General features: G+C 40.8%; 1 protein-coding gene across 1 annotated transcript in view; it reads right to left on the reverse strand.

The window, feature by feature from the left end:
• Window positions 1-11090, reverse strand: part of LOC148346166 (sorting nexin-14-like) — a 23791-nt gene extending 12701 nt beyond the window's left edge. The window contains exons 1-17 of the mRNA XM_088324546.1: window positions 10844-11090; window positions 10526-10660; window positions 8062-8182; window positions 7917-7990; window positions 7454-7532; window positions 7339-7382; window positions 6425-6512; window positions 6276-6360; window positions 6060-6216; window positions 4734-4809; window positions 4613-4657; window positions 3301-3381; window positions 3117-3231; window positions 2416-2571; window positions 444-568; window positions 321-379; window positions 120-252 (exon numbers count right to left, since the gene is read on the reverse strand). Of these exons, the coding sequence (XP_088180672.1) occupies window positions 120-252; window positions 321-379; window positions 444-568; window positions 2416-2571; window positions 3117-3231; window positions 3301-3381; window positions 4613-4657; window positions 4734-4809; window positions 6060-6216; window positions 6276-6360; window positions 6425-6512; window positions 7339-7382; window positions 7454-7532; window positions 7917-7990; window positions 8062-8182; window positions 10526-10650 (1563 nt within the window). The 5' untranslated portion in view covers window positions 10651-10660; window positions 10844-11090. The remainder of the gene's footprint in view (window positions 1-119; window positions 253-320; window positions 380-443; window positions 569-2415; window positions 2572-3116; window positions 3232-3300; window positions 3382-4612; window positions 4658-4733; window positions 4810-6059; window positions 6217-6275; window positions 6361-6424; window positions 6513-7338; window positions 7383-7453; window positions 7533-7916; window positions 7991-8061; window positions 8183-10525; window positions 10661-10843) is intronic.
• Window positions 11091-13011: the final 1921 nt, after the last annotated feature.

The following is a 13011-nucleotide window of genomic DNA, read 5'->3' on the forward strand; positions in this document are numbered from 1 at the left end:
TTCCCAAAGATAGCTGGGATGGGCTCCAGCACCCCCGCGACCCTACTGAGGATAAGCGGTACGGATAATGGATGGATGAAAACAAAATAAAAATCACAAACTATTAAAAGTGAACGCACCACGTCATCATCGATGTCCATCATGTTGCTGGGTGGCAAGATGGCGCCCTCCATGGTGGGGTTCTTGAACACACCTTTGATTTTACTGCCAATTCTGCTGATCCCAAATGATTCTCCACGCTTGGAGGTATTTCTGAGCACATCAAAAAACAGGATTAAATGATCACTGATGAGTAATCTACGAGTTCGATCCTGACAAACCTGCTGACTCGTGAGTTCCTGGCCGGCGACTCAGCTCCTTTCAGCAGGTATCTGAAATACTTGCCATTGTGCACATTCAGTCAAGTTTAAGTCGGGATGCACAGCAAGTTGGTAGAGCTTTACCTCGTCACTGTGGCAGAACATCGGCGTGAAGACGTTCTCAAGGAGCGACAGCACGTGCTCGTAGGCTTCAAAAAGGCAACGCATAGTCTGCAGCTTGATCACGGTGCCGTATGGGCCGACGGCAACTGTCAGGGAGAGAAAATGTCTTGAGAAAAAACTAAACGGTGGACACGTGGTGTCAGTGATGTGTTGTGAGGTCAGTCAGATTTACAAACAAATGAACGTACAACTTATTCATCATTTTCTTGGCACAGCAAGAAAGCAATATATAAACTGACAGCAGAAAACGTATTATCTTATTTTACCTTACAAATCAAGCATATGCGCTGCTCCTTTGGAATAAAGGCATCAATAGATAGGTAATCCTCCATTATGAAATGAAGTCCATGGAACGAGAAAATAATACTGGATGTCTTGACTTGCCGTTAGCTTGCTAATACTACCAGTAGTTCTATTGTTTGGGGCTCAGGTGTGCGCCTAATCAGAATCTATGGTCGCTATTGCCCTTGCTTGTGGAGCAGGAGAATTGCATGCCTTACCCCGCATCTGCAGATGGTCAGCACAGTAATATCTTACATAGGGCTCCTTTTGAATAAAATCAAGAGATTATGTCATAAGAGAAAAATACTAGGTGTATTGACTTGCTGTTAGCTTGCTAATACTATCACTAATCCTGGACATATGGGAATGACATATGGGCCAAATCAGAATAATTCATGGATCGGACAGAGCGTTAAGCCACTCCAACCATAGTTACAGTATCCAAGAATCATGAGCGGAGCTAATATGGCAGCTGAACAAACAACAGCGAGTGACTCTTTAGTCGCTTTTCTTGATAGCATGGTCGTATCATTTCTGTCTCTTATTATGCAAACTTATCTCAAGTCAGTAGAAAAGGGTCTCAAATTATTACGTACAAGGTAATATGGCATCAAGGTGTCCAAAGACACAAACCTTGTAAGGGTGGATGAAAAATGTTGGAGATCTATGAGGAAGTTGTCAGCCCCGTAACCAACTACACGTTAAAATAGATTTGATTTGTCAGTTCTGACGGACACTTACTGAGCAGAGTATGTCCACTTTATTGTTTTCCCTTCTAACAGACCTCTATGAGTTTTGGATATGTCACCTCACTCTGATTTCGGGGCACATCTAATACTATAAAAGCAGCAACGTTTTCTTTAGGCTGCCATTGCAGATTTAAAGTTTATAACCTATGACAGAGTGAACCCATTCTGTTTTTTTGAGGTGTGTCCAGGTTTCTATTTCATGGTAATATACCAAATTAACATGACCTCAAGAAGCTCACTGTACCATATTCTCTCATGACAACTAACCGACCCAACAGCGAGTAAACTTTAATAAAAATATATATTTTTTAAATACTATAGAACAAACAATTTTGTTCCAGTTCCCATCAATCCTCTGCTTATTGAGCAGATCGTGAGGGCGCTCACATCCATTTCAAACACTTGATGAACATTACAAGTGCCCCGGACATACTGCCATTTTGATATAAAACACTATTTACATATGTTTTAGGTTACAAAGCTACTCCCAGAACAGAATAATTTTGTACGTAGATGTACCACTGTACAAGCCTGTGGATCACATGTGATAGAAAGATGGCCGACCTAAATCTGCATCCACCGCCTGACTTCTGCCTCATGTCCTGATTGGCTGAGAACAAGCGCTGTCGAGCTATGAACTGGTCTCACTATTGCCCTGTCATGAGGCAATAGTATTGCATGCCTTTAAAATGTTCAGCACAGTAAGATGTTCCATACAAATTAGATTAATAATATTCTTAATAAAATGGTAACATTTTGCAATTTTGAGAGAGAAAATCTCCCGACCTATTATTCTCATTCTCCTGCCTTTATCTTGGAGTCAGTAACCGGCTGTGCCTCCCCTGCCCACCCTGAATGCACGGTAGTGCGTGGTGTAGTTTGGTGTGCAGCCAGAGCTTTACCTTTCCGGATTTCGTCCACCGTGGTGCGGTCCAAGTTGATCTTGTCGATGCTCTCGTCCACGCAGTACGTCTGGTAGATGTGCACCACCTCATCGTGAAGTCGCCGCAGCTCCGAGTCGCACAGCTCCGGACTCAAGATTTTGTCATTGAACTCCTCTGGAGAAAACAGCGGAGCCACTTTGGAATTAGTCACAGGGTTCAAACACCTTTTTAAGGACTTTCAAAGCCAATTTTCCAATTTCTTCAGTACCATTAAAAGAAAAAATCCGATGTGAATCATGTATTTTGTAGATCCTCACATATATCCACGATTTACATGTTTTTCAGGTCCACAAATATATCTGTGATTTACATATGCAATTTATGCATTTATCAGGACGTAGGATTTTTCAATCTTGTATAAATTGCAAATATATTTGTGGATCTAAATTATATGTGTGTAAATATGTTTGAGACAAATCTCTCCCCATATAGTTGTTGGGTAAAAATAACAGTAATATGTAACTTACATTTTCAGGAGGGCTAAATTATCCTCATTAAAATATACCACTGCAAAACACCCCGTTCATATGTCACACAACCAATAATATATGACCATAATTGAAATGTAATCCTTGCACTAAAAGACATTTCATAGTGTCCTGTTCAGGCACCCGTACAAACCCTGCGATCAAGAGGATGGCCTCTACTAGGAAACCTACCTACGGCAAGGCAGAACTGAAGAACGTGGACGGCCCCCTCCTGCTTGAGGAATTTCATGAAGAGGAACAGAAGGTCCTGCTGCTCTCTGATATCTTTTAGCTCCAACTTGAGAACCTGCCAGGTCAACATTTGGGCATTGAGTTGCATTGTCGGGAATGTAGCTCAAATAATTTAAGAACTAACTGAGGGCTTATTGCTGCTGCAGTCCGCGTATTTGTGCAGGAAAGTAACGCAAGCAGACGGTGGTTCAGTGGCGGCTTCAGGCTGCAAAATAAAACAAACAACCATAGTGAATCACCTCTTTTCAACAGAGGTAGTCTATCTCTATTTGAGGGAACCTCGGCAGTAGCCAGCAAGCAGATGACTTACGTTTATAGTCCTTTAACGGTAATAGTTGCTTTTACTGTTGGAAGAAGTTGCTAGTAACCAAAAACTAAATAGTTCTATAAAGTAACATTCCCAGCACTGTTAGAATAGAATAGAATATACCTTTATTGTCATTGTTACAAAATGGGTTAACATATTGTGACAACGAAATTGGGCATGACACTCCAGTTTTACACATTCACAGTGAGGTATGAGCCAAGAAGATAAAGGAACAGAGAAGATAAGGTTATAAAACAAGGGGTTAGTAAAGCATCCGTGCTTTGCACAAACATAACTGAGAGAATGTCTAAAAACTGTAGACACAAGTGTTGCAAACCCTCCAATTTCCCCCCATGTTCTGGTCCAGAGCCTTTGCTCTGAAAACACTGGTCTACTTGTGATCGAAAGAGCTAAGAAGAGATCCGCAGGTTCGAGAGAGTTCTCCATCCGGGCCCCGGTGCTGTGGAATGCTCTTCCCCCTGAGCTTCGATCTGCAACCTCAGTGGAACTGTTTAAATCTAGGCTTAAAACACACTTCTATTCTATAGCTTATGAATGACCTATATTTTATGTCGATAATGACATAACTTCCTTACGTCGTCATTGCGGCCTCTGTCAAGCTCCTTACGTTGCACGTATACGTATGCGCATTTCTTAGATGGGCTCAAATTAACTCTTATTTTTTAATGTTTTTGGGGGTTTGAGTTGGTGTTTGGACTGAACTTAAAACACCTTATCTTAGGTTCACCGTTTTCATGCCACACCAACAAATAGAAACAAAAAAACCCTTGGGGTTAAGCATGGGGTCACTTTCCAGCGATCCCTCCTGCCCACATTCCTTCCACCTAATGTGTTCAGTCCCAAATGGTTTTGTTAAAAGATAAAAGCAGATAGGCACGACGAGGGGGGAAAAAAGGCAAAAGGGCTTTTCGAACTCAGTTGGGCATTGTTTTCACATACTTAATAGAGAAAATATTCTTCTTTCAACTTTTTAAGGACACTCATGTGCCCTGACACTCTGTGTGGAAAACTCTGCCCAAATCTAAAACCAGGCAATTTCTTCAACAACAGAGGTTTCCGAAATCATATTTCTATCCCCCTTAGAACATATAATAAGAATTGAACCTACTGGAGTGTCATCGACAAACTTCAGCACCATTAAGTTAACCGTGTCCTGGAAAAAACAACAAAAAGTAGGTTGGTGTCAAAAGAGACTTGATGAAGGGGGCTGCGGCTTATGCCTGACTCACCGGATCAGCCATGAAGTCCATAGTAGGCAGCATAACAGAACCTGACAGGACTTCCCGCAGGAGCAATGTTAGGGACCTGCACGCAGCAATTTGGAAAATGAGTCTTTCTACAGAAGGACTTTGACTGGCTTGTTTTTTTTCCTGTATTAACAGGGTTTGTACACCTTTTTCATGGCCAAAGTCAGGCATTTTGTAAGGACTTTCAAAGCCAGTTTTCTACTTTCTCCAGTACCATTCAAATAAAAAGAAATCATGCATTCTTCCATTTTTATTAATGATTATGAATTAATTTGCGTTATTGTTATTTTTATTCATCCCACCAACACCAACAAACGTATTAAGGGTGGGTGCAATCAAGGAAAGTCAAGTCTTCTTAAGTTTAACTTATGTGTGAACTAAGCTACGGTAAATATTAACTGGTTGTCCGAGCCTCTATTTTCATCAATTCAACCTGCTAGCATAAAGCGTTTTACTCCCTACTTGCCCAATATGAACCGGCATTGTAAATGGGGCAAAAAGTCACACAAAAGCATCACAAAGTGGCTCTCACAATCTATATGTAGCACCGATCAAAACAACGTTTTTATGGTGTTCACTTTGATCACTAAAATTAAGTCGCTATCTTGCTGCTTGCACATTGTGCTTATTTGAAATGTTACCATCTACAATCTTTTTCTGTCAATCTGATGGTACAAACTGGCATGTATTCCGCCGTTCTGCCTCAACAATGCACACACAGCTTGGCAACATCACACTTGTTTACAAACATGGAAATGGGTTTATAACTATGATCTACATATGCCATTTTCATATGCAATTTTCATTAAAACGGCAGCCTCCTATCTTTACCCCTGTCCTCTTAGGCGCAATATGACTATGCCATAAAAACTAATCCCAGCTGCCGTTAATTACAAGGGAAGAAATGCAATAGCAAAGCGAAACCACCAGAGAAGGTGTGTTGGTGTCATCTTTAAACACTTTTATTTTTCTTCATTGAATGCATAGATTTTTAAGTCAGACTGCCGAAAAACAAGGCAACCATTTCAAGCATTTACAAGCACTAATGCCAGCCGCCGTTAATCACAAGAGAAGAAGAAATGCAATGGCAAATCGAAGACAACAGAGCAGGCGTGTCAGAGTCATATTTTGAATAGACTTGTTCTATCTTTCTACATTTGATGTGTGGTTTACAGAGTCAGACTGCAGAAACAAGGAAACAATTTCAAGTATTTACAAGCATTTATCAAATCTTAAAAATACAACATTAAAATTCAAGCATTTTCAAGGAAGCACCCATACGAACCCTGCATAAAAAGCCAAGCATACCTGCACTCTGTTGCTTTAGGCGGCATCAAGTAGGGAAAGAGCATCTCTGTGAGCTTCCTAAGGTAGAGAAGCTCATTCTGCCGGCTGCGCACGGCCATGTGGAGGTTGCTGCCGTACTCCTGCAGAGCTGCTTGCTGCAATGTCTGACCTTCATGGACTGACAAGAGCTGACATAAACAAGAGCAGAGAGAAATCTTGAGAGACTATCAGTCCCACCTCGAGTGCTGGCTTTAGCAAGGACCTCCACATGCTTGACTGCGGCCTTCATTACTCGGACAGCAAAAGCCCCTAAAACGTCCACCTGAGAACAAATTTATGTTCAATGATCAAGGTCTCCCACACATCTGACAAGAAACCGGCGCCACCTTTTGAGCTCTGCGGACAAAAACAGACGCCAAAAACCGGAAGCTCAAACGAAGCTCGTCCACGCACGCCTCGTCGTCTGTGATGTCCCTGGGATGCAAGAGGAGGTCAATGTATGATGTACCATTAATTGCGAGCTACAGGCCGCTAATTCTTTCTACATTTTAAACAACACTGCGGCTGTAAATATTGTGTAGACAAGCGGAGCCATGCGACTGATCTTAAGCTCTCTAATCCCTTGCGCACATGGCAAAATGATAAGAGTAGACCAAGTATTTCCATTACTAGGAAGTACAGGCAGTGTGTACAAGCTTCTGAATTTTAGTCAGTACAGTACATTAAGTCTTGTTTTATGAATGTTTATGTTGCACTCCTGCGTATGTATTAACAACAATTTGGCTGCTGCTCTAGTTGAATAAGATTGGCAGCTGCGGAAGGATTTGTCAAACAAGAGTCTTAATCGCGGCCCAATGTGTTACTTTTCTTTACTAGACATTTCCCCACATTTTTTCAAAATCCAAAAAATTAACTTAAATAAGTTCATTTTATGGCTGTTTAAGTCCATCCATCCATCATCTGCACTGCTTATCCTCAGTAGGGTGCTGGGGCCCATCCCAGCTGTCTTCAGGCAGTGGGCAGGGGACACCCTGAACAGGTTGAAAGCCAGTCGTAGGGCACACAGAGACAGACAACTCACTCGCTCATTCTCACCTAGGGACAATTTGGACCGGCCAATTAACCTTGACATGCATGTTTTTGGAATGTTTAGGTCGGCGGTTTAAAATCCTGTGTGGCTTGTTCAAAGACAATATCGAGTTTCTTCCTTAAGTTTGTGCATGTGGCTTATAATCAGGTGGGCTCCGTAGTCTGGAATTCACGGTATTTATGAGAGTATCATGAACGCTGAGAAACTCACCGGTACCACGGATAAACAAAGTTCTCCAGAACAAGCTCGAACACCTGCCCACCACGAGAGAAGACATGATGACAAATATGATGATGAATGTAAAATTCGAAGACAAGCTTTTCACCTCTGCGATCGATGCATCCACCTTGGAATGAATCTTGAGGCCCAACCATGGCTGGAAGTTCTCCAGGAGCAACGTTGGGCTTAACACCACAAAAACAACACACCGAATCACCGTGTTGTCACAAAATGATCACAAACTTTAACCCTCGGATGCATGACCTACCAGTACATACACTCTTCCTTGTATGGTGGTGGAAAATTAGAGGCCAAAATAATAAAAATTCTAAAGGAATCATGTCATAAACATGTTTTATGAGGAAAGCCTGGAAGATGACAATATTACAACTGTTTTAATTTGCAAAGATTTTGAAAAATAAAAACCTATAGGGTCGTTTTTGACCCCACTCATGCATCCAAGGGTTAAAATGCCACATTCAATCAGGAGTTCACTTGAAAGGGTGCAAATTCCTGTTTGTTTCTGTTCAGAAAAAAATGTGGCAATGATGTTAAAACCCCAAACATACCGATGCCGCTTGCATTTCACCTTCCCGCACACGGCACAACTATGACCTGATGGAAATAACTCTGGTTCCTGAATCTGTCAGACACACATGTTATCCTCAACAACATTGTGATGATCGCCATATCACCAGTGTAAATGAGACTCACCTTGCAGGGCACAGTATTAGAAAACAATACATTCGGTAGCAGGGAGTCAGGCTCGAGGGTCCAATAGAAGGTGACCACGCCCACTACGAAGGACCATACACCCATCAGAATGTGGAGGTACCTGTTTAAGGATTATAAAATACCAGTTTTTTTCTTTAAATTGGGCACAGAACGAATAGTGTTCCTCCCCACAATCATGCAGATATGTTGCAAAATATTCCAAGCATCATGGATCTCGAGAAATTGTCTCAAAGTAGACAGAGTAACTTCATATCCCCTAGAGCTGTGACATCACCGGATGACTACGAGAAGCAAAACAACGGACAGCGAATCAACGAATATATAGGGTTCGTTTCAGCTTGTAGTAGTTGGAACTGGGTAAGTTTACCTGCCGTTGTGTACAGCGTTCATTCCTTTATTTTACTTCGCCATATTTTAGGTACGTTATTGTGACTTTTCCTCTTGTGTTTTTCACCGCTTGTCTTGCAATTAATATGATATACGCCAGATAGCAGGCTTCCAGTTTTGTTTGGTCTTGGTAAGCTGGCCCGCCTGCTGTGCGCATTGTTTTTTCTCCTCGTTGGGTTCGTGTTTGTTGCTGCTGTGCTCGCGGTTATCCTGTCTGCTTACTGCATTTTTTCAATTATCCAGACTCCTATTTTTTTCTGCCAATCAGTCCTGGATTGTCCTCTACAGCAGTGTTTTTCAACCTTTCTTGTGCCAGGGCACGTTTTTTTACATTGGTAAAATTTCGCGGCACACCACTGACAAAAAATGTTATGAAATTACACTGAACAGTAGGTTTAATTACAATATTATTTATAGTACCCCCTGTTTTTACAGCACAGACACTTGACAATGACATAATGTTTGCATTCTCCACAAAAACTGCAAAACCTTGTCTTTAAACACTCTAAACTTTCTTGACTTTTGAGTTAACATGTAAACCAATAGGGTGGTTGGCTTACTAGGGTGCTGGTGTGCTTTACATGACGTCAGAGCTCAACAAGTCAAAGACGAGACAGATGGACATGCATTATCTTGGAAAATATATATATACATATATTACATTAACATCTATTATCTGCACCGCTTATCCTCAGAAGGGTCGCAGGGGTGCTGGAACCCATCCCAGCTATCTTCGGGAGGTGGGCAGGGGACACCCTGAACTGGTTGCCAGCCAGTCGCAGGGCACACAGAGCCAGACAACTCACTCTGTCACACTTAGGGACAATTTGTACCGGCCAATTAGCCTGACATGCATGTTTATGGAACGTGGGAGGAAACTGGAGTGCCCGGAGGAAACCCACGCAAGCACGGGGAGAACATGCAAACTCCACAAAGGAAGGTTCGATCTCATGACCTCAGAACTGTGCCGCACACACGCTAACCACTGTGCTGCCATTATAGATGGATAGATAGATGAATAGATAGATAGATCATTCATTATTATTGTTTTTCCAAGCTTGGAACGTCACCAGTTTAGTTAGTAATTCATACCTGTCAACCTGTAAGTTTTTGCCGTACAAAGTACATTTAATATGCATTTTAAGACGTGTACGACGTACAAGGAAATCTTTATGGAAAAACGCAAATTTGTCAATTATGGGTACCATCCGTGATACACTGACTATTACGAAACGGCAAATAAATCAAGTCAAAAGAGTTTGCCGCGGTAGCCTCTATCTCGGTATCGTTTTTTTTCGTTGCAAACGAAGCGTGCAATTTGATGCTACTGTGCACATGCGTCTGCCGCCTGGGGATTTCCCATCATGCATCATTCCAATCACACGTGAACAAAGTCTTAAAAAACATCGGATTTCATCCGTAGTTGTTTAGTGAGAGGAAGTCCGTCTCTTTTTAGAGAACCGGCTTTTTCAGCTCAACTCATTAAAGAGAGACGGCTGTCAAAGACTGGTTTGTGATTATCCCTTTAATCAGTATATCACCAACAATAATTTAATGCAGAAAATGAAGTATTTGAATTGGAAAATGTATTATTCTACTTCATTATATTTGCATGTATTTTTTTCTTTCTACAGTTCAGTCCAAGCTACTTAATTTTTTACTTTTTTATAATAAACCTCATTCATCTCGAGCAACTCAGTATCTCACAACAACATATTTACAATATATATGATATAACGAAACACATGAACAATATAACATGTTAAACGACATAAACACGTTTGAAAAAAAATATGGTGCAAGATTATTTTGTAAGGGAAAATACGACAGTTTGTAAGGGCATGGAGCGTGGAGGTTGACAGGTATGGTAATTTGTAACTGGTTACTTTCGGAGTAACGCGCAACTATTTGGTGTCAGTAATATGGGGGATAAATGAAGTAACTAGTAACTGAAACTAATTTTAAGCAATGCACTTAAAACTGGTTATCAATAACATTCAAAATAATACGAATTCTAATTTTAGCCGAGTGGTGTCACATGACATAGGACTCAGACCTGTGGAGCAGGATTGTGGCCGCCAACATGGCTGCGAGCAGACAGCAGGCTAGCGGATACTGACGAGCCGAAGCAAAGATAGTGTCCAGCCTCAAAGCTCGCAATAAAGCCGAGAAACCCGCCATCCTGACGCCCCTAGAATAACAAAACACATAAAATAGAAAACTTGACAGCGGAATAGGAAAAAATAAATCCAACACAAGCAGGAAATATTGGTTGAAAACGTCTTTAAGGAAACAATATACGCGACGGTACGGCTAGCTTAACGGCCATGTTAGAAGTTGTTGTATTTCGTCAAAAAGAACCAAAAAAATCTACCTGCTAGGGCTTCTTAAACTTGGAATTCAAAGTTTGTCATTCTTCTTTGACAGTCGGAATGTTTACTGCTCTCTTTAGGTTCCCGAGTCGAATCTTAAGTTGTTTCGCGTGGAAACACGAGAAGATAATGACTCAGTATAAGTAATATTCATCTTAAGTAAAACAAGTATAAAATGGTTTCCCATTGGTTAATTAATTGACACTCTACATTCCTCCACACGATCCAGATAATCTATTACAGCAAGCCATGGCAACGTATGACGTCATTTCCGTTTTCATATTTCGCTCAAGTTTAAAAGTTTACGTATAACGTACCATGTTTTATTTGGGAGGAAACTCGATTTATAATAATCTAAAGCCTGTCTTTTGTGACAAAGTTCAAGTTCAGGGTTGGGTTACTTTAACTTGATTACTTTCATTTACTTTTGGATTACCCCAATACCAAATATGCTAATAAAAGACAAAATAAACTAAATATGAATAAAATGATTAAATTTTGTGCAGGCTTGGGGAGTAACGGAATACATGGAACGGCAAAAATAATGTTGGCAAGCTGTTTGGATTTATTTTCATTTTGTTTCTGTCGCATTTTATGTTCGTTTTGCCGGAGATCAAAGAGATCAAAGCCAGGAGAGAAAGCTTACCACGTGTGTGAGTCATCGTTTTATTCATATTTAGTTTCTTTTGTCTTTTATTAGCATATTTGGTATTAGAGTCATCCAAAAGTAATTGAAAGTAATCAAGTTAAAGTAACCCTACCCAACCCTGTTTAAGTTCAACAAGACTGTATAAACATTTACATATTTTATATTTGTGTTAGCAGAAGTAAACGGAAGGAGACCAAGAGGAAGGGCGCAATTGACGTGGATGGGTGGTGTTATGAGTGCACTGCAGGAAAGAGGTCTAAATCTAGTGAAAGCTAGAGCTCTTGTTGGTGATAGGAATGAGTGGAGAGGTGTTGTGAAAGGATAGTGGGATGTTTGGATGCGTTCTAAGGGATAGTTAGGACACTCGTATGATGCGGCAGGGGTAAACCAGTGAAAGCTGTCGGGGCCCTGCTGTTGCACAGAAGAGTGTGTTGTGTCACCCTGACCCGAGTGACACGGACGGTTTCTTGTGTCCTGTTTCATCTGGATGGACGAAAGCATGACCAACTTGGGTGCCCAGGTGCCTAACTTGTTTGGGTGTTTGGGCATTTGGGTTGGCCATGGTCAAGTCAAGTCAAAAAATATTTGTGTGTGTTTTTTGCTACTTTTTCCCATTTTATTTTTGGGTTTTTGTATGTGTTTGTCTTGCTGTCGGTCACCCCTCCAGGGTAGATAGATATTTGTGTATGCAAGGGTTACAATAAGGGTGTCAAACATACAGTCTGGTTGGATGATTATGCGGCCTGTCCTAATTTTTGGAGTACATCAAAAAAAGAAGGAAGTCTTTTAGTCTTTCCTATCAAGAGTTGTGATTTGTTTTTATACGCTCAGAAATTAAGGGCTTTACAAATTAACATGACTTGACTATTTACAAAATGAATGCGCTCTCCAGACACTAGAAGGCAGTGTTTGGGTTTGTATAGCATGATGAGTTGGTCCAGGTATAAAACAGCATTCACTTAACTGTGAAAATTAACCGGTTAAATTTAGATTCAATGCCAAACATGCATATCATTTCTCTCCAGTGTTTCGGAACGTGTTGAGAAAAAAAAAAATTCTTCTGTCAGTCTTGATATTATGTAGGGTAGGTTACTAATGTAGAGTGAATGATAAAGCGTAATACTGAAAAACAAGGCTAATTATTTGCACGCTTTAATGAACCGTCTTGATATGGCCTCAGAACCAAACTGCCATCCTTGGGTTACAGTAACCCACAATTTCCACATTTTTTTTTTATAAGAAATGACAATTTAGGCCTTCCATCATCTTTCGGGTTGAAAATCGGGCCATTTAAACACAAGAATCGCACCTTATGGATCTATTGCAGCACTTTGAGAGGAAGAGACACAGAACAATGGCAGGTGGTAAAATTTAAAAATGCTGCGAGAGCCTGACCTGGCACAAAATTCAAATTAAATCTTACCTCTGCAACATACTGTACTTCACTGCTGATTGGAACGTTTAAAATATTTGCACATATTCAGAAAATCAGTATTTCTTACAAAAAAGTTGTGGATTCTA

Source organism: Urocampus carinirostris, chromosome 20 (genome assembly GCF_059441175.1).
Source record: "Urocampus carinirostris isolate Australia breed hairy pipefish chromosome 20, RoL_Ucar_1.0, whole genome shotgun sequence".
Taxonomy (NCBI): Eukaryota; Metazoa; Chordata; class Actinopteri; order Syngnathiformes; family Syngnathidae; genus Urocampus; species Urocampus carinirostris.